At 46.0% G+C, this 27,634-nt stretch overlaps 1 protein-coding gene across 1 annotated transcript; it reads right to left on the reverse strand.

The window, feature by feature from the left end:
* Window positions 1–1,513: 1,513 nt before the first annotated feature.
* On the reverse strand, window positions 1,514–27,373 carry CNN2 (calponin 2). Its single transcript, XM_035119538.2, has 7 exons — window positions 27,219–27,373; window positions 13,679–13,800; window positions 10,897–10,963; window positions 9,258–9,395; window positions 7,956–8,072; window positions 6,709–6,855; window positions 1,514–4,157 (listed from the first exon to the last, which is right to left on the reverse strand). Exons 1-7 carry the CDS (start codon window positions 27,279–27,281, stop codon window positions 3,897–3,899), a joined length of 915 nt encoding a protein of 304 aa, XP_034975429.1. The 5' UTR covers window positions 27,282–27,373; the 3' UTR covers window positions 1,514–3,896.
* Window positions 27,374–27,634: the final 261 nt, after the last annotated feature.

Below are 27,634 nucleotides of genomic sequence, written 5' to 3' on the forward strand. Positions count from 1 at the left end.
AAGAAGCAGGCATCGTTTAATTTTGTGACTGCTGTCACCATCTGCAGTGATCAAGGAGCCCAAAAAAGTAAAATCTCTCAGTGCCTCCATTTCTTCCCCTTCTATTTGCCAGGAGGTGATGGGACCAGTGGCCATGATCTTAGTTTTTTTTTATGTTGAGCTTCAGACCATATTTTGCGCTCTCCTCTTTCACCCTCCTTAAAAGGTTCTTTAATTCCTCCTCACTTTCTGCCATCAAGGTTGTGTCATCTGCATATCTGAGGTTGTTGATATTTCTTCCGGCAATCTTAATTCCGGCTTGGGATTCATCTAGTCCAGCCTTTCGCATGATGAATTCTGCATATAAGTTAAATAAGCAGGGAGACAATACACAACCTTGTCGTACTCCTTTCCCAATTTTGAACCAATCAGTTGTTCCATATCCAGTTCTAACTGTAGCTTCTTGTCCCACATAGAGATTTCTCAGGAGACAGATGAGGTGCTATTACATTTCATTAATTGCATTCCATTTATAATGGACCCGCCTAACGACAAATAATTACAATGACAACAAATAAAGGCTTGGCATATCTTGCTTTGCATGTCATGCATCTATCTCATATATTGGTTTCACCTTTTAAGTTGCATTACTGAAAGAAATGCACTTTTTGACAATATTCTAATTTCCCGAGTTTCACCTGTATATGTTGTTGTTGTTTAGTCGTTTAGTCGTGTCCGACTCTTTGTGACCCCATGGACCATAGCACGCCAGGCACTCCTGTCTTGCACTGCCTCCCGCAGTTTGGTCAAACTCATGTTGGTACCTTCAAGAACACTGTCCAATATATATACCCCTGACCTGAACAGACAAGGTCATCACCCTCTTGACAGACACACACAATTGAAAAAAATGTGCACACCAAGGCTTGCTCTGCTTTTGAAGCATTTTATTGCTTATATTCAAATATTGCAGTTTCACATTTATTTATTTTTGTCCCAGTTTTGTCCCTCTTCCGTTTCACAGGATAAAACACAGCACGCTCCCCAATGCCCTCCCCAAGGAAAAGAAGTTTGGGGCGGCTGTTATCCATACAGTTATGGGGGGAGACTGTCCAGTTTCCGTTTTTAAAAAGGGAGGACGTTTAGCAATGAAGAAAGAGCGGGGGAGAGGGGTGGAGAAGCCTTTTTTAAAAAAACAACAACCAGGAATGGCATTGGCCTCCAGGTTTAAAAAGCAGGCAATGGAGAATCTGAAAGCCCAGAAACCTCTGGAAAGGCCAACCCCTACAGCGAAAACAGGCGCCCTGAACTAGAACTCCCAGCAGCCGATGTGGCAAATGTCAGCAGTTGGGGAATCCAGGGCATCAGATTCCTCATGCTTGGAATAAGAGGCTTTTTATAGCAAAAAGAACCCCCAACATCTTTGCTAAAAACATGTTCCTGAGGACTAGCACCCCTGTTATTGCAGCGAGCGCAAGCCAAGAGACTTCTGCGACAAAATGAGCTATTGCAGGCAGTGCTTTTTTCCGGGGGGGGGGGTGTACGCAGGAGTATGCATATCCTCTTATACATTTTGTGAATCTTTGTCCTTTTGCCCATTTCCCATATTTCACCCCCCCAATTTGAACTATAAAATGGTGGTTTTCTCGAGTAAGCATTCTTTAAAGGGAAAAAAAGCACTGATTGCAGGAGATCGTGGACGGGCGATGTGTCCCTCCCTCACTTCTGGAATCAGAAACTCTGAAGAGACACAGGTCGGTTTCTGTAGATCTTTGGAGTCATCCCACTAGAAATATGTGCAGTTCCGAAGTCTGCAAATATCCCCCCAGACTCCTACTGAGAGCAGACCCACAGAAATCGACGAGACGTTCACATATAGGTCTAGTCAAGAGTATTGAGTTAGTAGGAAACAACTTAGCGGATTATAGCTTTCTATAGCAGTGTTCCCCAAACTTGGGTCACCGGTTCATTTTTTAAAAGACTACAATTCCCATCATCCATGACCACAGGTCTGGCTTAAGCTTGGGATGATGGGAATTGTAGTCCAACGAGAGTTGGAGACCCAAGTTTGGGAAAGTTTTGGAAATCTAGATGGTCAAGAGTTCCTCAGATGTTGGCCTGCAGTGTTTCCGACCTTTTTCACGTCCATTAGCAAAGCAAGACAGACGGTTTAGTGACTCGTATCATCATGAGATATTTCCCTACAGAGAAATTAAGGCTACTGATGGAATGCTTATAAAAGATTTAAGATGTGCGGACATATTTTTTTAAAAAACCAACATGCTGGTCCCTCAGCATCACAACAACAAAAATAGATCCTTTAAGCATTATATAAAGGCTTACAAACTTCTTTTCGATTTCTTTTTTTTAAAGAGTTTTTGTTTTACTTATGAAAGACAGAATTCTTGGTCCCTTAAAAAAAGTTACGGTATGTAGCAGCAAGAAATGGGCACCTAAGGCCTCTGAGGAGAAGGGGGGGGTAAATTGCAATCTTGAAAGCCTTTTCAAGCTGCTAGACCTCATCGGATTAGGAAACTGTCACCCCAAAATATAACACCTCTGCCATCCCAAGCACTATGCAAAAAGGCTACAGCAATAGCGATCCAGGCGGAATCAAAAATCCCCAAAGACAGGGACGGCAGCTAGCCTTCCTAAAAATATTAAAACCGGATCATGCGACAATCTGAGCTTGCAAACTAGCTTCCAATAAATATCACTGTCGGCGTGTGAATTGAGAAGTGTGCAGGGCTGCTGTTTCGACTGAACATCAACGGCAGGCAAAAAGTTTTCAACCTGGCTCCAAAATGAAGGCACAAAGGTGAACTGAACTGTGTTAAGTGCTGTAGATAAAAAAAATTTTACCTTCTACAAGGCAAGCTTTGGTGTGAAATCTGCTACAGATTCCAGAGAACTCTGCTTCATTTTTTTTAAAAAAAATCTAAGTTTCTAGTCCCCGTGATGGACATATTTAGATAATAGGTTATTGTCCTTGAAGCCAGTAGAGTTTCTGGGCTCTGCTGGCTGACCCCTTCCCTCCAGTTAATATTCCTTTTCCCGCTTCGCCCCTCGCTAATACACATGGCTGCACCAACACTGATATCCCTTTCACAAAAAATAAAACAAAGAACCTTCTGAAAAGACACCAAAATGCATGCAAATGGTCAACAATTTTGCATAATTCAGGTTCCAGCAAAGAAACAAAATCAAATAGACCTTGCAGAATTATTATTATTATTATTATTTTAAGCGGGGGCATTTCTAAAGGCTAACGTTACCGGGGTTTTCCCAATGAATCTGGGGACAGTTTTCAACTTCAATGGATTTTGTATGGGGACCGATTTCTAAATCCGGGGACTGTCCCCGGGAAAGTCTGGTTATCTTAGGCTATGTGTATACCACCATTCAATGTGAGCACAGAAGGCTTGGGTGTTTTATTGCTACGGAAAAAAGCAACAACACCAGGATTTGGAGAGTTTTCTAGACCAGATGGTTGCGAAGAATTAGGGTCTGTGGGCAATGCAGGATTCCTCCCCAGTTCAGGAAAGCGATTGCACGACATCAGACTTATTTTGTCTGCCCAGCCCAATTCATTTTTGGCTCTCGTGGAATCGTGGAGTTGGAAGGGGAGCCCATGATTCATCTAGTCCAACCCCCTGAAATATGGTGGTGTGAACACAGCCTTAGATCTCAGACTCCCTTTCTTAAAAATAAAAAAAGAACATAAGACCTTTGTTTTCATCTCTGCATATGTCGGGGCTACGTGGAGAAAAGATCCAAAAAAAGTTGCAAATACATAAGATTGCAGTATCTGTGGCAATTAAGAGGCAGGAACTGTACAACGGTGACTTTCGGTGGGGGGGGAGAGACGGGGGGAACCAGAGAGGGACAAGGAAACACCCCCCCCCATTTGCCCAGGCTCATTGCTCCTCTCCTTCCTGATAGTAGTAATATTCAGCCGAGTTCCCGTCGTTATGTGCCGCGTTGGCCGCCTCGCCAGGGGTGCCCTGGGGGCAGTACTTGGGGTCGTAGATTTGCCGCCCCAAGCCGAAAACTTGCCCACTCTGGTTGGCCCCCTGGTTGTAGCCCATCTGCAGAGACATGGAGCTGTCGTCGCATTTGTCCGTCCCCAGCTTGGAGTCGTAGATGTGCCGCCTTGTGCCCGGAGCAGTCATGCCCACCTGATTGGGGAGGGAGGTGCAAAAAAGGAGGAAGAATATGAGCTCGTATGCACAACACCGTTAAGAGTTAGGGTGGGCGATAGCGGAAGAAGAAGAAGAGAAAAAGAGTTTGGATTTGATATCCAGCTTTATCACTGCCTGAAGGAGTCTCAAAGCAGCTAACATTCTCCTTTCCCTTCCTCCCCCACAACAAACACTCTGTGAGGTGAGTGGGGCTGAGAGACTTCAAAGAAGTGTGACTAGCCCAAGGTCACCCAGCAGCTGCATGTGGAGGAGCGGAGACTCGAACCACTCTTAACCACTACACTCACACTGGCGGAAGCAGAAGAATGTTTATTTGTATCAGCCATGAGTCATAGCAATAAAATAAAATACCTGTAAAAGATACAGGTAAAAACTTAACTATAGAAAATACGTTTTGGAGATTTACATCAACAATCAAATAATAGATCTTGTTCTAATTGCCCCCACCAAAAACCTTGCAGTTTTTGCTGTCACCTGAAGATCTTGGTTGGCTAAAAGAAAGGACACAGTAACAATTTTTGAGCGACCTGGTATGGACAATAGCAGGTAAAGGTAAAGGTAAAGGATCCCTGGACGGTTAAGTCCAGTCAAAGGCGACTATGGGGTTGCGGCACTCATCTCATTTTCAAGCCGAGGGAGCCGCCGTTTGTCTGCAGACAGCTTTCCGGGTCATGTGGCCAGCAGGACGAAACCGCTTCTGGCGCAACGGGACACCGACGGAAACCAGAGTGCACAGAAACACCGTTTACCTTCCCGCCAGAGCAGTACCTACTTATCTACTTGTGCTGGCGTGCTTTGGAACTGCTAGGTTGGCAGGAGCTGGGACAGAGCAACAGGAGCTCACTCCGTCATGGGGATTTGAACCGCCGACCTTCCGATCGGCAAGCCTAAGAGGCTCAGTGGTTTATATCACAGCGCCACCTGCTCAATGGACAATAAGAGAGGGGTAATAACGTCACACCTCGAATCTTTATAAAGTGTGCAGGCCAGAAAGATATGAACCACTGAGTCAATACTGACATCTCCACAGGGACATAAGCGTTTTTCCCCAGTGGAATTTTTTGAAATTGACGAAGGCAGAATACTCAATCTTGCAAAAGTGAAGGCGTATCTGTATTTGGGATTTGTTAAAATTTTGCAAGTAGGGTGTGCCAAAGTGTCAAAATGACTAGGTGGCAAATATTCAGACCACAGAGTGGAGAATATATTCCTGCTAAGATTTAGAAGCGGAATAACTCTGTCGAGAAAAGAGCAGGCAACTTTGCTCCATTGCTCATGCCCCAGTTACATAACCAAGCTTGACTGCTGCAAGGGGGACCTGTGTGGGGCCACCCTTGGAGAGGGTGCAGGAGATTCAGTACAGGATTCCGGTGCCCGGATAAATGAGGCGTTTGCGACAAAACCACCCCTATTCAACTACTACTGCATATGGCAGCCCATATTAGAAGTGTTGGTTTTAGGGCGACGATTTGGAGATCAACAACTTTGCCCCCCCCCCAAAAAAAAGCCAACAACTTTGGTGTCCAGATTTTTGAAATATGGCAACCCTATTTCAAATAAACAGGTACATCGCCCCAAAGTGGCACCTAACCTGCTTCTCTGGCTACTGCACACAAGGGTCTATCTTCCAAAAAACAAGCCCGATTTATTATTTATTTCGTAAAATTTACAAACGACTTGTTTGCATTTTATTTTATTTTTTTTAAAAGGAAAACAAAAAAGTGGTTTGCAAAACAGATGATTTCAATTGCTTTATCAGCAAGAAAACTTGATGGCAACTTTCAAAAAGTTTAATAGCAACAGAGTAAAAGCAGATTAAAATGCACAGCAACTCACTGGATGTTGATTACTGATTTATAACTAAGGATTTGTGTGGGCTGACAAAGTGAAGAATAACTGTCCTTAATATTTGGGAATATGTTACAGTAAAAGTCTGGCAGGAATTGAAAAAGAGCAGCCGATGGAAAATGAAGAAGAGAGCGACTGTGGACAAAAATATGGAAAAAATGCTAAAAACACGTTAATTGTTTTAAAATTTTGATTTGGAAATCAATGGAATATTGAGCTGCAAATAAGGGTTGGGTGATGAAACATCAAGGCAATGGAAATCAACTTTTTAATGCGTATTCAATCTGAATTAATTTGTTGGCAATTTGTTAAAAAAATTGAAAATAAATAAATTATTTGATTTGGATTGTTTAATTGGCTTTTAATTTGGAATCTATAATTGGATTTATTATCTGTGTTATGATTTATGATTTGGCATATTTGATATGTATTAATTTGAATATTATTAATGGAAAATTTAAAAAAGTATTTATTAAAAAAAATTAAATGGCAAAAAAAATAAAACTCGCATCCACTTTCTAAACACCCAGGTAGGCTTGTCTGGACAAGAATGTTTTTTTTTTTTAAAGCAAAGAATACAGCAAAAGTCACCTGCCTGATTATCAATTGGCAGGGAGTTCCAAAGACCAGAGTTCTTACCAATGTGGAATTGGCACAATTATGCAGCAACTGTCCTTACCTGACTAGCACATTTGTTTGTTCCCATTTGGAGGCTGATGGTGGAATGGTCCATCGGAGGTAGGATCTGGTTCTTGGGGTCGTAGAGGTGTCTCCGGGTGCCGTAAGCCGTCATCCCCGACTGGCTGGCACATTTGTTGGTGCCCATCTGAAACCGGAGAGGTTTGGGGGTTACACGGCGGCTCTGCGCCTCTTGCTGAAACGTGTGAGTGATGCATCTATGACAGACCCCAAGGTCAGAGATGGGGGACCCTCTAGGATAGACATCGTTCCTCCGCCGAGGGTCAGGGAGGAATCGGGATGCACCAACATTCGGAGGGAAGCAGCTTCCTGCATGAAAGTGACCCGGAAACTACAACTAATCCAGAATGTGGCAGCTAGACTGGGGACTGGGAGCAGCCGCCGGGACCATATAACACCGGTCCTGAAAGACTTACATTGGCTCCCAGGATGTTTCCAAGCACAATTCAAAGCATTGGTGCTGACCTTGAAAGCCCTAAACCAGGCATAGGCAAACTCCGGCCCTCCCAGTGTTTTGAGACTACAATTCCCATCATCCCTGACCACTGGTCCTGCTAGCTAGGGATGATGGGAATTGTAGTCTCAAAACATCTGGAGGGCCGGAGTTTGCCTATGCCTGCCCTAAACGGCCCAGTGGACCTGAAGGAGCATCTCCACCCCTATCATCCATCCCGGAAATTGAGGTCCAGCTCCGAGGGCCTTCTGGCGGCTCCCTCCCTGCAAGAAGTGAGGTTGCAGGGAACCAGGCAGAGGGCCTTCTCGGTGGTGGCGCCCGCCCTGTGGAATGACCTCCCATCAGATGTCAAGGAGATAAAGAAGGAGATCTGACGTTTAGAAGACATCTGAAGGCAGCCCTGTTTAGGGAAGTTTTTAATGTTTGATGTTCTGTTGTGCTTTTAATATTCTGTTGGAAGCCGCCCAGAGTGGCTGCGGAAACCCAGCCAGATGGGCAGGGTATAAATATTAAAATTTATAATAATAATAATAATAATAATAATAATAATAATAATAATAATAATAATGCATGATGCCAGACCTCCCGGGGATGAGCTGCTGCGCTCATTAGGCCTGACAGTCCACCAAGTCTGCCCAGATCCATGTTCTTGCTAATAAAGAGTTGAACTCCAGCTCAGTCGGTGTGATTTATTGCTGGCTCGCTCAGGAGGGTACCTGGGGAAACCTCCAGGTAATTGCTGGGCTCCGGTGGCAAAACACCATGCAACTCACCTGGAGCCCGATGACACACTGTCCGGCTTTCAGCTTTGCATCGTCAAAGCACCGCTCCTGCTTCTCGGAATACTTCACGCCAATGTCGACCCCGCTATCAATCCCCTTCGTCTTGGCCTGGTGGGGAGAAGCAGCGCCTTAAAGCAAACCTCGCCCGGTCAGTCTCACAAGTAGCTTAGAGCTTCTGCGGATTTTGATTGCGTCTCTGCAAGTCTCTAGTCCTCATGGCCCAGGAGGAATAGACTCTGCAAACAGAGGGAGGGACTCTTCCTACAGAAAGAGTCTTCCACATTTACTTAACATCGCTCTTTGGGTATACTGCTGGCCCCCTCTTGCCACATCCTTGCAAAGAATTATTCAGGGCAAGCCTGGAGCTACCAAAAGGAATATTAAGGAATTTATATTTTAAAAACACCATAGGCTAGGAATTACATTTCTTACAGGGTTCTTTACTCACTAGGTTTTGGAAGAAAGCCCTGGGCCAAATAAATATGACTGTACAGAAAGAGTTAACATTTTCATCAGCCGCCACCACCTTGGCGTAGCCCAGCCAATCAGCCACCCCGTGGTGCGGCACAGCCAATCAGCCAACCCACAGTGTGGTGCAGCCAATCAGCCACCGCCACCACCACCCTGGCACAGCCCAGCCAATCAGCCACCCCATTCTGCGGCACAGCCAATCAGCCACCACCACCCTGGCGTAGCCCAGCCAATCAGCCACCCCGTGGTGCGGCACAGCCAATTAGCCAACCCACAGTATGGTGCAGCCAATCAGCTGCCGCCGCCACCACCACCCTGGCGCAGCCCAGCCAATCAGCCACCGCACAGTGTGGTGCAGCCAATCAGCCGCCGCCGCCACCCTGGCGCAGCCCAGCCAATCAGCCACCCCTTTCTGCAGCACAGCCAATCAGCCACCCCACAGTGTGGTGCAGCCAATCAGCCGCCGCCGCCACCCTGGCGCAGCCCAGCCAATCAGCCACCCCACAGTGTGGTGCAGCCAATCAGCCGCCGCCACCACCCTGGCGCAGCCCAGCCAATCAGCCACCGCACAGTGTGGTGCAGCCAATCAGCCACCGCCGCCACCCTGGCGCAGCCCAGCCAATCAGCCACCCCTTTCTGCAGCACAGCCAATCAGCCGCCACCACCACCCTGGCACAACCCAGCGAATCAGCCACCCCATTCTGTGGCACAGCCAATCAGCCGCCACCACCCTGGCACAGCCCAGCCAATCAGCCACCCCATGGAGGCCATGGGGCACTGGGCACTGTTGTTCAGCCCCAAGAAGGCACCCGGTTGACTCACCATGCCAGCCAGCGCCAACAGCGACACCTGAACCTGGGTCATGTTCCCGTTCTCAAACAGGTCGTTGGCTTCGAAGACGTCGACAGGCTTCAGGCCGTAGCTCATCATGGCCTTGATGAAGTTGGAGAGGTTCTCGAGCTGCCGAAGGAAAGGGCGGCCGAGTCAAGGCTGGCAACCCCCAGAAGCCCCTTCTCACACACCTAGTGGATTCCTTTTAAATCGCCTGGGTTTCGCCTTGGGATTTATCGGTCAATTTCCGGAAGGGGCAGAGCTCACCCCCGATATAAGTACCAAGGGGGAGGTTGGCAGATTTTAAATACAGTGATACCTTGGTTCTCAAACCCGGAAGTGAGTGTTCCGGTTTTCGAACGTTTTTCAGAAGCCAAGCATCCGATGTGGCTGTCGGCTATTTTTTTCCGGGGCGCCTGCACCAATCAGAAGCCGCGCCTCAGTTTCCGCACATTTCGGATGTCAAACGGACTTCCGGAATGGATTAAGTTTGGCGCTTTTGTTTTTGCTCTTTATTTTTGCGTTTTCGTTTTTGAGGCTTTTTCGGTTCAGTGTGGAACCCAGCTCAGCTACTGGCTGATTGATTGTGCGACTGCGGAAATGGATAAAAGCCCCCTCCAAACAATGAACTATCATCAGTCCAAGTAAGAAAATAATAATAATTTTAATTTTTATCAACTGCAATACAGTACTGGGTTAGTTGTACAGTACAGTACAACTAACCCAGAATGCGGCAGCTAGACTGGTGACTGGGAGCGGCCGCCGAGACCACATAACACCAGTCCTGAAAGACCTACATTGGCTCCCAGTACGTTTCCGAGCACAATTCAAAGGGTTGTGCTGACCTTTAAAGCCCTAAACGGCCTCGGTCCAGTATACCTGAAGGAGCGTCTCCACCTCTATCGTTCTGCCCGGACACTGAGATCCAGTGCCGAGGGCCTTCTGGCGGTTCCCTCGTTGCGAGAAGCCAAGTTACAGGGAACCAGGCAGAGGGCCTTCTCGGTAGTGGCACCCGCCCTGTGGAATGCCCTCCCACCAGAGGTCAAAGAGAACAACAATTACCAGACCTTTAGAAGGCATCTCAAGGCAGCCCTGTTTAGGGAAGCTTTTAATGTTTGATTTCTGTATTTTAATGTTTTGTTGGAAGCCGCCCAGAGTGGCTGGGGGAACCCGGCCAGATGGGCGGGTATAAATAAATTATTATTATTATTATTATTATTATTATTATTATTATTATTATTATAGTACAGTACATTGATTATTGCTTTCATTTTACAGATCAATGGTCTCGTTAGATAGTAAAATTCATGTTAAATTGCTGCTTTAGGGGTTGTTTTTAAAAGTCTGGGACGGATGAATCTGTTTGGCATTCCTTTCTATGGGGAAGCACACCTTGGTTTTGGAACGCTTTGGTTTTGGTACGGAATTTCCGGAATGGTTTAAGTTTGAGAACCAAGGGACCACTGTATGCTTCCCCCTGCTCCCAGAACACAGGGCAGCCTCAAAGGCATTCCTGAACCCACCTCCCTAAAAAAAGAATAAAATCCCTTATCCGTATCAATTTACTGCGCCTGGTCTTTCAAACCCATTGCTTCTTTTGCTTCTGATTGTTGCATTAGAGGGGACATACCTGGTGCCAGTTGAGCCCTGAGCGATTAATTTTCCTTATCGAACCCGGCTGAAGTTTGTTCATTAGCCTGGGGAGGGAGAACACACACACACACACTCTTAAGGTTTCGACGCCGTTTTTAGCACCGCCCCAAAATGTGAATTCTTTAGGTGTGACAAACGAGGAAGAAGCATCGCGGAGGGATGAGGGTTGCAGGCGCTGCCTTCAAAAAAAACAGATTCTAGCCACTGCCCCATGGCCCAAATTTGCACATGCTAATTTATACACAAAGGTGAAACATACAGCGGAACACTTCTTTTCAAGATGGTTTTCCTGGCAGATCGGGAACTAGACTTCATAATCTGATATAGCCTGTGGTCTTTGTTTGGAAACTTCAATTTAAATTTGTATTTGTTAAGAAACATTTCCCGCCGCACATTCACTTTAAAAAGTCTACTTCCCTCCCACCCTTCCATGAATTCCCCACAATTAGCTTTTGCTGCTGCATATCGTAACTCATGTATAATATTATTTTCTCAGCTTCGTTTTCAAAATAACTTTAATGGCTGAACTTACTCCAAACCTGCTAACATATTCACAATAGTTTGTTTTTTTTAAAAAAAATCTACAAACATGTTCCATTCCTCCTCGAAAATGGTTTCATTTTGTTCTCTGGTTTTACTAGTTAAACTTGCGAATTCTGCATAGACAATCAATTTCATATCTACTTTTATCTATTATGTTTTTTAGAATCCCGCTGATGTGTTTACTTGTATACAATGCTTTCTCATACATGCAATAAAAGTTTCTCATTTGTTTTTAAATTTGTTGTCAACCTGATTTCTAAGTCTACCAGTTAGTTTGGCCATCTCTGCATATTCCATTAACTTAATTTCCCAATCTTTTTTGTGGGAAATTTTCCCTCTTTCCAGCATTGGCCTGTCAATATTCGTGCGGCCGTCATCACATACATGAAAAGATATATATGGTATTTCTCTTCCTATAATTCCTAATAGGAAGGCTTCTGGTTTTTTTAACGAAGGTTACTTTAAGCATTTTCTTCAGTTCATTATACAGTGGAACCTCTACTTACGAATTTAATGCGTTCCGAACGCACATTCGTAAGTCGAAAAAAATTGTAAGTCGAATCCCATAGGAACGCAATGGGAGAAAAAATTCGTAAGTCGAAGCAACCCTATTTAAAAATTCGTAAGTAGAAAAAAATCCTATCTAAGCCACATCCAAGATGGCGGACGGAGCTCCATTGGTAAGTAGAAACATTCATAAGTAGAGTTATTCGTAAGTAGAGGTGCCACTGTATATCATTTCCCCTCCAAAATTGTATACCTTTCCATTGCCACCACATGTGATAAAATGTACCGGGTACCTTCTACTTCCTTGCATTTCCAACATTTTTTATCTTCTGATTTATACATTTGCGATAACTTGACTGGTATTCAGTACCACCTATACATCATTTTCGTTTAATTTTCTTTTATTGGTGTCACAGACCATCAATGTCAGCTGCCACTCCTCTTTCGTGGGTACCGCCTTCTCATGCTACAATAGTCACACACGTAAAACAAATTCCTTTGGTTCTTTGGTACATCTGATCCAGGAATGGATTCATAGCTGCCAAGTACCCCGTTTTCTCTGGGGAAACCCCGATTTTACTTACCTTTTCCCGGTGGTCACCCGTATCACTTCGTCTCCCGTTTTTCTCTGTTATTTTCTCCTGGCGGCGGCCATTTTTTTTCTTTCCGATTTGCCCTTCTATGGGCACCAAAATTGGCCGCCGCCGGCTTCAAAAGTCGCATCTTCGCATGTCCAGAAGTGCATAGACGCAACTTCCGGTGTCGGCGGCGGCCGTTTTTGGTGCCCATAGATGGGCGGAGCGACACCGGAAGTTGCGTCGACGCACTTCCTGACATGCGTACAAGCGACTTTCAAAGCCGGCGGCGGCCATTTTGGGTGCCCATAGAAGGGCAAAGCGACACCGGAAGTTACGTCGATGCAACTTCCGGTGTCACACGGCTGCCGGTCCCGGATTCTGCAGTCCGGGACTTGGAAGGTAAGAATGGATTCTGGTCTTTTGGGGGAGAGATCTCATAAATATTATTTTTTTCATCTCATTGTGTATCGTCTCCCAGTATTCCTGGATTGCTTTACAGCTCCACCGCATATGATCAAATGTACCACCTGGAAAACCTGTGTTGTTTTAACCCCCATGCAGTTGCTGTACACATTCTACATGCCTATCTTTCAGTTTTGCCTTTTGCCTTTTATTTCTCCCCCATCCTCCCCGTTTTATATTGTTGGCAGATGCCTGATGATCATCTTCCAAAGTGACTCCTCTATTCCAAACTTAAAAATGAAAGGTATTGCCGGCAGTCAGCAAAAGAGGTTTAAAGACTGTCTCAAGGCAAATCTAAAAAAATGTAGTATAAACACCGACAACCGGGAAACCCTGGCCTGCAAATGCTCCAGTTGGAGAACAGCCTTTCCCAAAGGTGTCATGGGTTTTGAAGACACTCGAACTCAGGACGCAAGGCAGAAATGTGCTAAGAGGAAGGCACGCATGGCAAACCCTCACCGGGATCAATTCCTGCCCGGAAACCCGTGTCCCCACTGTGGAAGGACGTGTGGATCCAGAATTGGCCTCCATAGTCCCTTACGGACTCACTGTTAACACCGTGTTCGTGGAAGACAATCTTACTTGGCTAAAAAGATATACGTTATAAAATGAAATTTTAAAAAATGAATACCAAAAGAAAACATGCATAAAACACACATGCCTACTCACTCGCAAAGTGCAACGCCATCTTTCAGCCCCTTCTGAAAATCGGGGCCGATTTCTCTTCCGGTGACGCTTTCTATCCATGTCCTTAATTCTGCTTCCTTCTGAGGGTCGTATTTCAGTGCAAGCTGGAGGGGGAAATAGGAGAAAAACGGGTTCAAAATTCCACAAAGTGCACTCCCTAAGGGCCGGCCAACAGTGTTAGAAATCAGTCACATACAAAGGTGTGACCGGAAAGTTCGGTGAACGGTCACAGAAACCGGACAGCGAGAAATATCCGAACATACAATCGGCATCGGATACCCACGGAACGCTCACAATTGTGCACAGAGATGAAGCTGTAACTTGAAAGACAGAGTATGAGTGGTTTAAGGGCGGCAAACCATCGAAGATGACCGTCGGACAAGCAGAACGGCGGCAAATGTCGACAGAGTTCGTGAGTTATTGACGCGGGATCGGCGTTTGTCCGTCCGAATGATGGCGGACGAATCGCATATTCCGCGCAAAATCGTTCCTGAGGTTACTGAGTTGTCCCACCCTCCGTATTCTCCCGATCTGGCCCCACCGGATTTATTTCCTTTTTCCAAAACTTAAATCAGCACCGAAAGGGCACAGGTTTCCCAACATTTCACACATCCAAGCTCCTGCGACAAGGGAACTGGAAGCAGTACGAGAAGGCGACTTCTGGAGAAGTTTCCAACAGTTCTATGAACATTGCCAACGGTGCGTCGTATCAGAGGGGGACTAGTCTGACGGCCTGTACCAGTGGAACCTCGGTTTACGAATTTTCGGTGTACGAACGATTGTAACCCGGAAGCAAGTACAGTGGTGCCTCGCTTAACGAATGCCCTGCTTAACGAAATTTCCGCTTAATGAAAGGATTTTTCTAGCGGAGGTTGCCTCGCTAGACGAATTCGTTTTATGAAAAATTCGTCTAGCGAATCGCGGTTTCCCATAGGAATGCATTGAAATACAATTAATGCGTTCCTATGGGCAAAAAAAAAAATCAATGCATTCCTATGGGATTCGCTAGACAAATTTTTTGTTATAAGAAAAGACCCGTGGAACGAATTAAATTAGTCTAGTGAGGCACCACTGTAAACCGAGGTTTCCGAGGCCTACGGAGGCCTCCGCAAAGGCATTGTGATTGTGGAAGAGGACCCTGAGCCCCCATCCAAACAAGGACTATCACCAGCCCAGGTAAGAAATAAATGTTAATTTTTTTCACCTAAAATAACTTTTTTTCACCTAAAATACTGTCGGATTTATTTTATAGTACGGTACATTGAGTATTGCCTTCATTTTATAGATCAATGGCCTCATTAAACAGTAAAATTCGTGTTAAAGCAACTGCATCTCCACCCCCATCGTTCTGCCCAGACACTGAAGTCCAATGCTGAGGGCCTTCTGGCGGTTCCCTCCCTGTGAGAAGCGAGGTTGCAGGGAACTAGGCAGAGGGCCTTCTCGCTGGTGGCGCCTGCCCTGTGGAACGCCCTCCCATCAGATGTCAAAGAGAAAAACAGCTACCAGATTTTTAGAAGAGATCTGAAGGCAGCCCTGTTTAGGGAGGCTTTTAATGTTTAATAGATTATTTTATTTCATTTTTCTGTTGGAAGCCGCCCAGAGTGGCTGGGGAAACCCAGCCAGATGGGCGGGGTATAAAGAATATTTATTATTATTATTAGCCTGAAGGGGCAAAACAGCTCAATGACGAAGCAACTTAAGTTTGTGCCCATTTTCTCAAAGGAGAGCTGCAGGAGAAAAGGAAAGTTAAGTCAAGGGAGCTGTGGACAGGGAAAGGTTGAGAACCTCTGCTGGCTACACTGGCCGGCAGCAGCAGCTGTCCAAGGTTGCAGACTCAGGGGAGAGGGCAGATAAGAATCAATGATTTAAAAAAAATAAAAATTAAAAATCGGATTTTTATTTTTTTAAAATCAGATTTTTTTAAAAAAAAAATGCTTTTGGAGGAAAAATCTCTCTAAAGATAGTTGTCTATTTAAGTTACATTATAGTCCAAAGGCTATTAATCAGGAAATAAGGATTTGTTTTAAATTATTCATGTGTGCTAAAACTCAGTCTAATGTTTTTCTTTTAAAAAAACGTTTAACCACACCAGTTAACAAACATGGATACATACGGTATGCTACAACGTTGTTGTTTTAATTAAATAAATTGTTTAAATTGTTACTAAGGAAATGATTATTTTTCACCTTCCAATAAAGCACAGCAGAAATATAAACAGTTAACTTATTAAGCTCCACCATAATTTCATAATTATCTGTCAGTGTATTTCTATTAGGATAACCAAATCAGTAATTTTTGATATAACTGCAAAAAACCACTCTGAAAATTTATTATTCCAAAAATTAAACCTTCATCTGGTTGTAAATATTAAGATTATACCAGCAAGAATGAGTCTTTCTGTAAAAAATAATAATGACGATTTAAATTAAGTCTTACTGACTAGTGATTTAAATCGTGATTTAAACCCATTTGGTTTAAATCAAATCCACCCTGCCAGGGGATATTTTCGAGATTCGAACTCGGGACCTGCGGGCCAAGCAGACGCTCTATAGAGCCGAGCTCCAGCCCTTCCCCCGGGGAAATTATAAGTTTGGGCGCTTGCGTCATCAAAAGCCTTTCCTGGCCCCATGTGCTTGCCAGTTACAAAAGAAGAAAAGAAAAGAAAAGCAGAGAATGAAGAAATCCCATAATAACCTGGAAGAACAGGGCAAGCCTGATGCCACAAGCTGGCTGCATGTCTCAACTTCCTGCTGAGCGAGCAAGAAGCAAGGAGAGCTGTGTGGCCATGCCTTCTTGGCAAATAAGTTGCACACTGCCATGGTCCTTTCAGGGTCGCTTTTTGGCCTCTATAAACTTTGAGCCTTTGCTAGGCGGGCAAAAATAAGACCCGCCACTTTGAACAAAAACCCGCCCGATCCAGCCACAGGGGTCCATATTCCTGCAGCCCTGGCGCGAGGCAGAAACTGTCTTGTTATATAAGATGGCATTGTGCCTTCCAACCAGATCTGGCACCCGTGCCAACCTTAAAGGGTGTCTGCAGAGACGCTCAGAAGAAGAGGTTCGGGGAGTGCCAGATTTACGTATAAGCTAAACAAGCCGTAGCTTAGGGCCCCACTCTCTTGCGGGCCCCAAAGAAATTTAAAGGGGGGGGGAGAACTGGGTGTACATTTCCAAAATATAAGATGAAAAACAAATACAGTGGTACCTCTACTTAACGAATTTAATGCGTTGCAAACGCACATTCGTAAGTCGGAAAAAAATTGTAAGTCGAATCCCATAGGAATGCATTGGGAGAAAAATTTTCCCTCTTTCCAGCATTGGGCTGTCAATATTCGTGCGGCCGTCGTCGCATACATGAAAAGATATATATGGTATTTCTCTTCCTATAATTCCTAATAGGAAGGCTTCTGGTTTTTTTTTAACGAAGGTTACTTTAAACATTTTCTTCAGTTCATTATACAGTGGAACCTCTACTTACAAATTTAATGCGTTCCAAACGCACATTCGTAAGTCGAAAAATTTGTAAGTCGAATCCCATAGGAATGCATTGGGAGAAAAAATTCGTAAGTCGAAGCAACCCTATCTAAAAATTCATAAGTAGAAAAAATCCTATCTGAACCTCATCCAAGATGGCGGACGGAGCTCTGTTCGTAAGTAGAAACATTCGTAAGTAGAGGTACCATTGTACAATAAAACCTACATCCAGCGTTTTGTGTTGTATAGGCTCCTGTGATGTAAGTCATGGTTTAAGGTGCCATTTGGCAATGAGCTTATAGCAGGCATCTCCAACCTTCGGCCCTCCAGATGTTTTGGACTACAATTCCCATCATCCCTGACCACTGGTCCTGTTAGCTAGGGATCATGGGAGTTGTAGGCCAAAACATCTGGAGGGCTGCAGGTGCCTGGCATATACAGTGGTACCTTGGTTCACGAACTTAATCCATTCCGGAAGTCCATTCTGAAACCGAAGCGTTCTTAAACCAAGGCACGCTTTCCCATAGCAGCGGGGGACTCAATTTACAAATGGAACACAATCGACATGTTCTGCTTCCAAGGCAAAGTTCACAAACCAAAACACCTCCTTCCGGCTTTGCAGCGTTCTTAATCCAAGTTGCTCATAAACCAAGCTGTTCTTAAACCACTGGTACAGCGGTACCTCGGTTCTTGAACGTAATCCGTTCCGGAAGACCATTCCAAGTTCTGAAACGTTCCAAAACCAAGGCGCAAAGGGCCACCTGCAAATTCATTTGAGAAAACTTTGACTCCCGAGGCGTGTTTGAAAAGAAGAAGCAGTCGCTTCCGGGTTTTCGGCGTTCGGGTTCCAAAACGTTTGTCAACGGAGACGTTCGAGAACCGAGGCAGCCCTGTATTATCGGAATTTCTAACACAGAAGGCAGCGCCCATCAGTCGTAAAATCGTGAAATCGTAGCGTTGGGAAGGGACCCAGAGGGTCACCTCTTCCAACCCGCTGCAAAAACAGAGCGTATGTGTTTGAGAGAGAGCATCTGAGAGGAACTATCTTTTTCTCGGATCAAGAATCGGAGCCTCTGGCTTCTTTGCAGCAGCTATTGTGAGCCTTGTCTGTCCTGTTGTCTGTTCCCCCTCTGGCTTGGGTGCGGACAGAAAGCGGCTGCTGAGGAGCAGAAATGATGAGCCATCGGGCAGCAAGAGTCTCCTTTCAAAATGTGCTGATGGGCCGGGCCCCAGGTGCCCTCTCGTTGCAAGCGGCGGGGGGGGAGCAAAGCTTCGCATGCTTGATGGCGCCGCGTAATTGACCCCTAAGTGTTCCCCGAGGACCTGGGCGGTTTGGGTAATACGGGCATCGGGGAAGGAACCGGAGAGACTTGCCAAAGGGCACGCAACCAAGTTTGCGTCTAAGCCAAGAGCTTCTCGTTTTTCACTTGGCACCTTCGTTTGTGCGAGGGTTTAGAGACTCTTAATCTCAGGGTCCTGGGTTCAAGACACACGTCAGGCGAAAAACATTCCCGCATTGCAGGGGGTTGGCATAGGCAAACTCTGGCCCTCCAGATGTTTTGGGACTACAAATCCCATCATCCCTGACCACGGGTCCTGTTAGCTAGGGATGTTGGGAATTGTAGTCCTAAACATCTGGAGGGCTGGAGTTTGCCTATGCCTGGACTAGATGAGGGAACATTCTATCATATGTGGTGGGGCTGTAAAAGGGTGAATAATTCATAATGAACTTTAAAAAGAGGTTTAAAGGTACCATTTCCCCCTCTGCCCCAAAAGAAACCCAGAGTACTTTTCGTTAGGAATAATTCCAGGTGTCAAAAAGAGTTATATATTATGTATGCCGCTACCGCAGCCTGTGTTTCATTAGCCCCCAAATGGAAAACGAGCGAGGTCCCAGCTAAAGAAGAATGGCAACTTAAAATAGATGGAATATGAGCAGCTTGTGGACCTAACATATAGAAAAAGAGAACGAGAAGAAGTTGTGTTAAAAGAAAACGCGGTGTAAGGGTGACTCCCTACAGGGAGCCAGTGCTTTTTTCTTTAAAAAAATGTTTAGGGGTACTCTCATTTTCCTAGTCATATAGAGCAGTGTTTCTCAACCAGTGTGCCTCCAGATGTTTTGGGACTACAACTCCCATCATTCCTGACCACTGGTCTTGCTAGCTAGGGATGATGGGAGTTGTAGTCCCAAAACATCTGGAGGCACACTGGTTGAGAAACACTGATATAGACATACAGTACTGCCCCTAAATGAGGCCAAAATGTTTAGGGGTATGTAGACTCCTGCGTCCCCCCAGAAAAAAGCACTAATTATTGATGATGATGATGATTTCCACACTGTTTTATATTTTAAAGAGAAGAACCCAAAGCATCAAATAAAACAATCTATAATAAAACAAACATGAGCTTTAAGGAAAGTATTTCAGATCCTTCTCTAAGCAACGTTTTGCTTTCCCCACTATTTATTTGCCTACTTAATTTATAGACCTGCCCCATGGCAGAAGGGCTCTAGGAAGGCAGTGTGGCATAGTGGTCAGAGTGTCGAACGAGGACCCGGGAGATCAGGGTTCGAATCCCCACTCCGCCAGGAAGCTCACTGGGTGACCTTGGAGTCAGTCACAGCCTCTTGACCAGGCACCCCCAAACTCGGCCCTCCAGATGTTTTGGGACTACAACTCCCATCATCCCTAGCTAACAGGACCAGTGGTCAGGGATGATGGGAATTGTAGTCCCAAAACACCCCATGTGTTTTGAAAACACCCCATGGGAATTGTAGTCCCAAAACATTAATAATAATAATAATAATAAAAATAATAATAATAATAATAATAATAATAATAATTTATTATTTATACCCCACCCATCTGGCTCGGTTCCCCCAGTCTCTCTCTCTCTCTCTCTCTCTCTCTCTCTCTCTCTCATCCTAACCTACCTTGCAGGGTTGCTGTGAGAGTTTTTAAAACTTGAGAAGAACCCCGGGCTCCTCGAATGAAAGGCCTGTGCAATAAATACAGGCATCCAACCAAGTCTGAGAGAATTGCAGAATGGCTAAGTTATAAAAGACCCCAATAAGCCATTGAAACTTATTTTTAATATTTCAATCCCAGTTGATCTGCACTGGTTTAGAAATTCTGATTTCTATTGTATTGCTGGTTTTATTATTATTGCTGAAATCAGTGCTTTTTTCCCCCTAAACATTTTGTTAACCTTTGATACTTTTGTCCCTTTACTCTGTATTCATTTCCCCCCGATTTGAGCTATAAAATGGTGGTTTTCTCGAGGGAAAATGAGAGTACCCCCTAAACCTTTTTTTTTTTTAGGGGGAAAAGCACTGGCTGAAATCAAGTTGGGGGAGCGATTCTCACGAGCGGCACAAATAAAAATAAATAATGACCCCATTACGGAAGTCCCAGGTTCAAATCTCGCCTTACCCAGGAACTCAGCCGAGAGACCAGGGTCAGACACAAGTCACCAGCCCCTGTCTATTGCAGGACCAGCGACTCATGAGGAAGTGGAACAAGATACACTTGGATGGCAATGATTCAGGTATGCTTACACGCACAAAACCACAGTTTGCGAGAAGAGCAAAATTGCCTGAGCGTGGGAACTCTCCTCCAGCCTTTTCATAAGATTGCCTCTCTCCAGATTTGGCCTTGTCCTTAACTTGAAAAAATACTTTCGCAACAGGCAATGCCCTCAAAGGCCAGTCTCCAGATAGCTGCTAAAATCCCACTGAATAAGATGTCATAAATGAACCGCCACCTGTCAGCAATAACTATATCTATTGGTAATTTTGGGCAGGTAGTGCTAGGTCAGAGATCTGCAATGTCTGATGTTTCATCTCCTTGAATTCCTCCACCCCAGCTGCTCATTAGAGCGGCTTACTTCACTGAAGACTCGAATCTTGAGTTTGTTTATCTCCTCCGCCCTCCTCATCCATTTTCCTTTTATGCCTCGTCTTTTAAAAAAAATAAAAAATAAAAGACTTGGTGATTTTGGAGGCCTCCTTGAGCAGAGGAGTTAGGTAGTTTGCATAACTTTTCACAGAAATAAAATTTAAAAGCGCTACTTTGCTGCCGCATTATTAACCAGAGTTCTCTCGAGCTTCTTTGGTTAACAGGGCGACCTGCGATTTGCACCCAGAACGCGGGGATTAAATCGGCACAGGCTCGCCGTCCTCTGGGTGAAATCGCACGGGCGGAAAAACGGGAATCCCTTCCAGACTTTTCCAAGTCTCGGCACGATCAGATGGCTCTGATGTGACTCCAGAAGATAAACAAAAAGAGGTTCCCAGGAACGGAAGAGTTTCTGGGACTCGGCTGGAACAACACCAGACTGAAGCAACTGGGAGGGGGTGGGAGGAAACCGAGCGCAGCTCCAGGATTTGTAAGATATCAGTTAAAAGGGGTCAGAGCAGTGTCAGAAACACAGATATATAAGCCAGGCACCAAATGTGACACCTCGAATGCCTATTCACCGGGGGGGGGGGGGCTAGATGACCCTCAGAATCCTTTCCATAGATTCTATGATTCTGTGATCTCAGCTCGACCTTAGCTTGCTCTGACAATTCACTGAGTCCCAGTATGCGAGGAGGAGAAATGGACACAGAGGAAATGTAAATGGCATTAACTAACAACTAGGGCAGAAGGGTTTTTTATTTAAAAAAAAACTGATTGTGAATTCCATCTCGAACTACGGCCTCTGCCCTCTCAGCCTTACACTTCAATTTCCTTGCTGCGTTGATGGAGGGCTTGCGTGTGAGTTGACTGGCTCGACGGAGACATCGGCCACCAGACCCTTGGCCATCTTTCTTTGCCACCAGGACAGGTAAAGGTCGTCCTGGGAATTTTGAGTAGTTTATGCCCTTCCTTCCCCCCTGAATCTCCTGGGGGTCGTTTGCCCAAGAGAGAGCACACAGGCGGAGGCAGGGAGGAAGCAGTTGTTGCTGTTGAGTCGTTTAGTCGTGTCCACTTCTTCGTGACCCCATGGACCACAGCACGCCAGGCCCTCCTGTCTTCCGCTGCCTCCCGCAGTTTGGTCAGACTCATGTTCGTAGCTTATGAGAACACTGTCCAACCATCTCGTCCTCTGTTGTCCCCTTCTCCTCCTTGTGCCCTCCATCTTTCCCAACATCAGGGTCTTCTCCAGGGAGTCTTCTCCTCTCATGAGGTGGCCAAAGTCTTGGAGCCTCAGCTTCAGGATCTGTCCTTCCAGTGAGCACTCAGGGCTGATTTCCTTCAGAATGGAGAGGTTTGATCTTCTTGCAGTCCATGGGACTCTCAAGAGTCTCCTCCAGCACCATAATTCAAAAGCATCAATTCTTCGGCGATCAGCCTTCTTGATGGTCCAGCTCTCACTTCCATACATCACTACTGGGAAAACCATAGCTTTAACTATACGGACCTTTGTTGGCAAGGTGATGTCTCTGCTTTTTAAGATGCTGTCTAGGTTTGTCATTGCTTTTCTCCCAAGAAGCAGGCGTCTTTTAATTTCGTAACTGCTGTCACCATCTGCAGTGATCAAGGAGCCCAAGAAAGTAAAATCTCCACATTTTTAACTAAGCCACTAAGCAGAGGGTCAGGCAATGGCAAGGGGGTCAGGAGGCTTCAGAAGTTTGCAGTGCCCTCTACCCCGCTGCCACAGCCCCCCCCCCCAAAAAAAACCTTGCACCCCAATGATACAATGGGCTGAAGATTTGGGATATAATATTCAGATAGAATCCTGGGAAAGGTTGTGGAATTTCACTTCATGCAGTGCACTTGAAGAAAATGTTATGAAAATGATGTGCAGGTGGTATCTAACACCAGCTAAATGTACAAGACAAGAAGCTACGAGTGTTGGAAATGTAAAGAAAGGGAAGGTATCTTCTACCACATGGGGTGGACTTGCAAAGAGGTAAAGGCTTTCCGGGAAACGGTAAAGAAAGTGTTTAAAAATACTTTTGTTAAAAAAACCAGAAGCCTTTTTACTGGGTTCAGTGGGGGAAGAGATAGCAAAGGAAGACAAAAGACTTTATATATGCAATAACCGAGGCAAGAATTATTTTAGCCCATAATTGGAAACAGCAAGAAGTACCGACGAAAGAAGAGTGGCAGACGAAGATGACGGACTTTGCGGAACTGGCGAAGCTGATGGGGTAAAAAATCCAAAACCAGCAAGTATTCCAAAAGGACTGGATTAAATTTATACGATACCTGAAACATTATTGTAGGCAATTAAAATCACTAGCGGGGTTGCCCGAAGACTTGCAATGAGGAATTTTCTATCTTCTGATATTTATTTACCCTTTTGTAATGAGTGTAATTAGAATTGGAAAACGTAAAAATTGCCACGATATAAATTTTGAAAGCCATGAGATGGGAGGGAAGGAAGTCGACAGGCTCTCAGAGCCAGGGTGTTATGGTGAATAATGATGTTGGCACCTGAAACTTAGTCGCAACGGAACGCCTAGGCACCATTTCCCCCCCAACGGAGTTTATTATTACTGTGAAAAGAGTTTGGATTTGATATCCCGCTTTATCACTACCCTAAGGAATCTCAAAGCGGCTAACATTCTCCTTTCCCTTCCTCCTCCACAACAAACACTCTGTGAGGTGAGTGGGGCTGAGAGACTTCAGAGAAGTGTGACTAGACCAAGGTCACCCAACCTCTACACCCTTGGCTCTCGAATTTAATCCGTTCCAGAAGTCTGTTTGATTCCCGAAACGTTCGAAAACCAAGGCCCAGCTTCTGATGGGTGCAGGTGCCCCGGAAAGAATAGCCGACAGCCGCATTGGACGTTTGGCTTCCAAAAAACATTCGGAAACCTGAACACTTACTTCCGGGTTTTCGGTGAGGTGGAAGGTGGACTGGACTCTCCTTCCTCAGAAGTTTTTAAGCAAAGGTTGGATGGTCATCTGTCATAGATTATTTAGCTGAGATTCCTAAATTGCAGGGGGTTGGACTGGATGACCCCTGGGGGTCCCTCCCAACTCTATGATTCTACGAAATAAAACAATCCATGTAACAAACAGGGAGGAGTGCAGGGAGTCAGCTGGCTCTATGGGAAACCTCAGTTGCCAATGTGGTGCCCAGAAATCACCCCGTTGTTGGGTCAGTAGCAAAATGCGCCTGGGGAATTTCGAGCGCTGGGCAAGAGGTTCCGGCGAGGAGGAAGGCAACGCGTCAAGCTGGAAATAATCCCAAGGAGGAACCATTGCCAGCCACCAACTTGGACGGCTCTGGAAAGAGGATGAGACAAACTGATGGAGCGAAGGTAAAAAGGCAAAGGACCCCTGGACGGTTCAGTCAAAGGCGACTACTGTATGGGGCTGCGCCACTTATCTCACTTTCAGGCCAAGGGAGCCGGTGTTTGTCCGCAGTCAGCTTTCTGGGTCATGTGGCCAACAGGACGAAACCACTTCTGGCGCAGCGGGACACCATGACGGAAACCAGAGCACACAGAAACACCGTTTAACTTCACACCACAGCGGTACCTATTCTGCTTGTGCAAACGTGCTTTCGAACTGCTAGGCTGGCAGGAGCTGGGACAGAGCAACAGGAGCTCACTCCGTCCCGGGGATTCGAACCGCCGACATGCAAGCCCAAGAGGCTCAGTGGTTTAGACCACAGCTGGCTTGGTTTTTGTTTTGTTTTTTTAAATTATCTATTTTTGCATCCCGGCTAAAGTTTTGCAAATATCAAAACAGTTCAGAAATGCTTTTGGATAACCGCATTAAAAAATAAAGATAAAATTTTTTGGAGCGATCCCTTTGGGTTGTCACAAGCGTTTTAAAGATTTGGATTTTCTTGGGCGCTGGGTGAAAAACCAGAAGCTGAGAGGGAGGGTATATCAAAAGCAAAAGGAACTGCTAAGGATTTTTTATGTATTAGCCACTTTGTATTAATGTAACCTTTTTATCCGTAGCTCTGTATTTTTGTCACATTTTGTTTAAGCTGTCTGCTGTTGCCTTGGCTGTTTTTTTTTTGTACGCTGCTTAGAGATATTTTCAAACATATCAAGCAGTATGGAAATCAAATAACCGAAATCAAATAAAATCAAATAATTTAAACTGGGGACTCTCGGCCCCAGGCTCAAAGACTCTGCATCCACAAGGCCGAAAGCTGACAAACTACCCCAGGACTCAAGAAAACAAACACCCCTATTTCAGCCTGCCCGCGGTCTCCAAAAATGTAAAGAGAAAAGCAGCTGGTAGCCTTTTAAAAACAGAAGCAACCCTACTTCAAAGAAAGGCCCAATTACTCAGAGGTAAGCAAAAGGTAAAGATAAAGGGACCCCTGTGCATTAGGTCCAGTTGCGGACGACTCTGGGGTTGTGGCGCTCATCTCGCTTTACTGGCCGAGGAAGCCGGCATACAGTTTCCAGGTCATGTGGCCAGCATGACTAAGCCGCTTCTGGCAAACCAGAGCAGCGCACGGAAACGTCGTTTACCTTCCCACCAGAGCAGTACCTATTTATCTACTTGCACTGCGTGCTTTTGAACTGCTAGGTGGGCAGGAGCAGGGACTGAGCAACGGGAGCTCACCCTGGCACGGGGATTCGAACCGCCAACCTTCTGACTGGCAAGCCCTAGGCTCTGTGGTTTAACCCACAGCACCACCTGCAAAAGGAGACCATGACAAAAGTGAAGAAGGGCCAGCTGCAGTTCCAACCCCAGCTCAATTTCACAAGGGACTAGCACCTTCGGGGACGTTTAAAGAAAGATTATTTGCTTGTCCTTTTTACACGCCTTTCCTCCAAAGACCTCAAACTTGGCCTAAAGTAGTTCTTCGCAATTTTGATCCTCACAGCAGCCCTGGGACTGAGCCCTAGCGGCTGGTCAAAACAAGCAAAATTCACGTCTGGAGTGGAGAAATTCAAACCCAGGGCTCCTGACACCCTACAACCACTATGTTGGCTGCAAGGGGGCATGAGGTGTGTGAGATTCAACTGGGTGTGTGTGTGTGAGAGAGAGCCTTCAACAGGAACCATCCATGCTTTCACTTTCAAGCATCTGTCGAAAACTTGTGATACTCACAGACAGGCCTGGGAAAGTACTGTAAATAAATATTCCCCAATAAGCTGGGGGGGGCAGAAAAGTTGCTGTAACTCTCTTGTATACCATATAAATATTTGAATAAATGGGATATAAGTGTGTGTGTGTGTGATAAATAACATGCATCCAGAGCCACCCACCTCGCAGGGTTGTCGCTGGAATTAAGTGAGGGGGGGGATCCATAAGCATTGCCTTGAGTCCCTTGGAAGAAAAATGTGGATATGTCTATGTGCACATGGGCGTAGCTGCCCCCCCCCATTAAAAATATTTAACTGATGTTCTCCACCACCACCCCAACATAAAGCCTGCCCCCCTAATATAAATCCTGTGTGTGTGTGCAATAAATAAAATTAATCCACAGTGCTCATGGAGCAAGCCACTTTTCCAGAGCTGCGTCCCTCGCAGGGTTGGTGTGAGATTGAATCAGTGCTGGGGGGGGGGGGAGAAAAGACCCACATATGCCACCTTGAGTCCCTTGTGGGTGGGGGGGAAAGAGGGCTCTGCACTGCATTAAATGAATGCAATTCGTCGGCCAAATAAACTCCGAGCGCACGCGGCGGCGCCTCTCCAAAACCGCCTACCTCGCAGGGTTGTGGTGGGGATTGAATCAGCGCTGGGGGGGGGAGGAGAGACCTACATACGCCACCTTGAGTCCCTTATGGGTGTGGAGGGAGTGGGTTCTAGACTGTGTTCAATTAATGCAATCCGCCCGTCGAATTAACCCGGAGCGCTCGCGGCGCCACCTCTCCAAAGCGGCCTACCTCGCGGGGTTGTTGTGGGGATTGAATCGGCGCTGGGGGGAGGCAGAGACCTACATACGCCACCGTGAGATCCTTGTGTGGTGGGGGGGAGTGGGCTCTAGACTGCGTTCAATAAATGCAATCCGTCGGTCGAAAAAACCCGGAGCGCTCGCGGCGGCGGCGCCTCTCCAAAGTTGCCCCTCCGTGCGCCCAGGGCGCATTTACGCATTTGGCGAGGGGCGCATTTGGCGAGGGGCGCGAGGGACCACCTACCCGGTTCTTCACTTCGGCTGACAAGCCGTAGCTGGGTCCCTTGTTGAACTGGCTGTTGCTCATCCTGTGCCGGGGCAGGGCGCTGTCTGGCGGGGCAGGCGCGCTCGGCACACGCTCCAAAAGCAGGGAACCCACTCCGCGCGCCTCCGCCCGCCCTCGGCGAAGTTTTTGGGGGCCTGCCGAGCGCCGCCTCCCGCGCGCTGATTGGCCGCCAGTTGAAATAGCCTTATAAGGGCAGAAAGAGCCGAATTCCTGCAGGATGGGAGTTTCCTGTGTGTGGATCTCCTTCGAGAGGAAAAGAAAGCAAAAAGAAAACCGAGGGGGAAAGCGCAAAGCAAAACACCCCGCTCAATTCCCCGCGAAGGTCATAGAATCGTGGAGCTGGAAGGTACCCAAGGGTCATCTAGTCCAACCCC

Source organism: Zootoca vivipara, chromosome 6 (assembly GCF_963506605.1).
Source record: "Zootoca vivipara chromosome 6, rZooViv1.1, whole genome shotgun sequence".
Taxonomy (NCBI): Eukaryota; Metazoa; Chordata; class Lepidosauria; order Squamata; family Lacertidae; genus Zootoca; species Zootoca vivipara.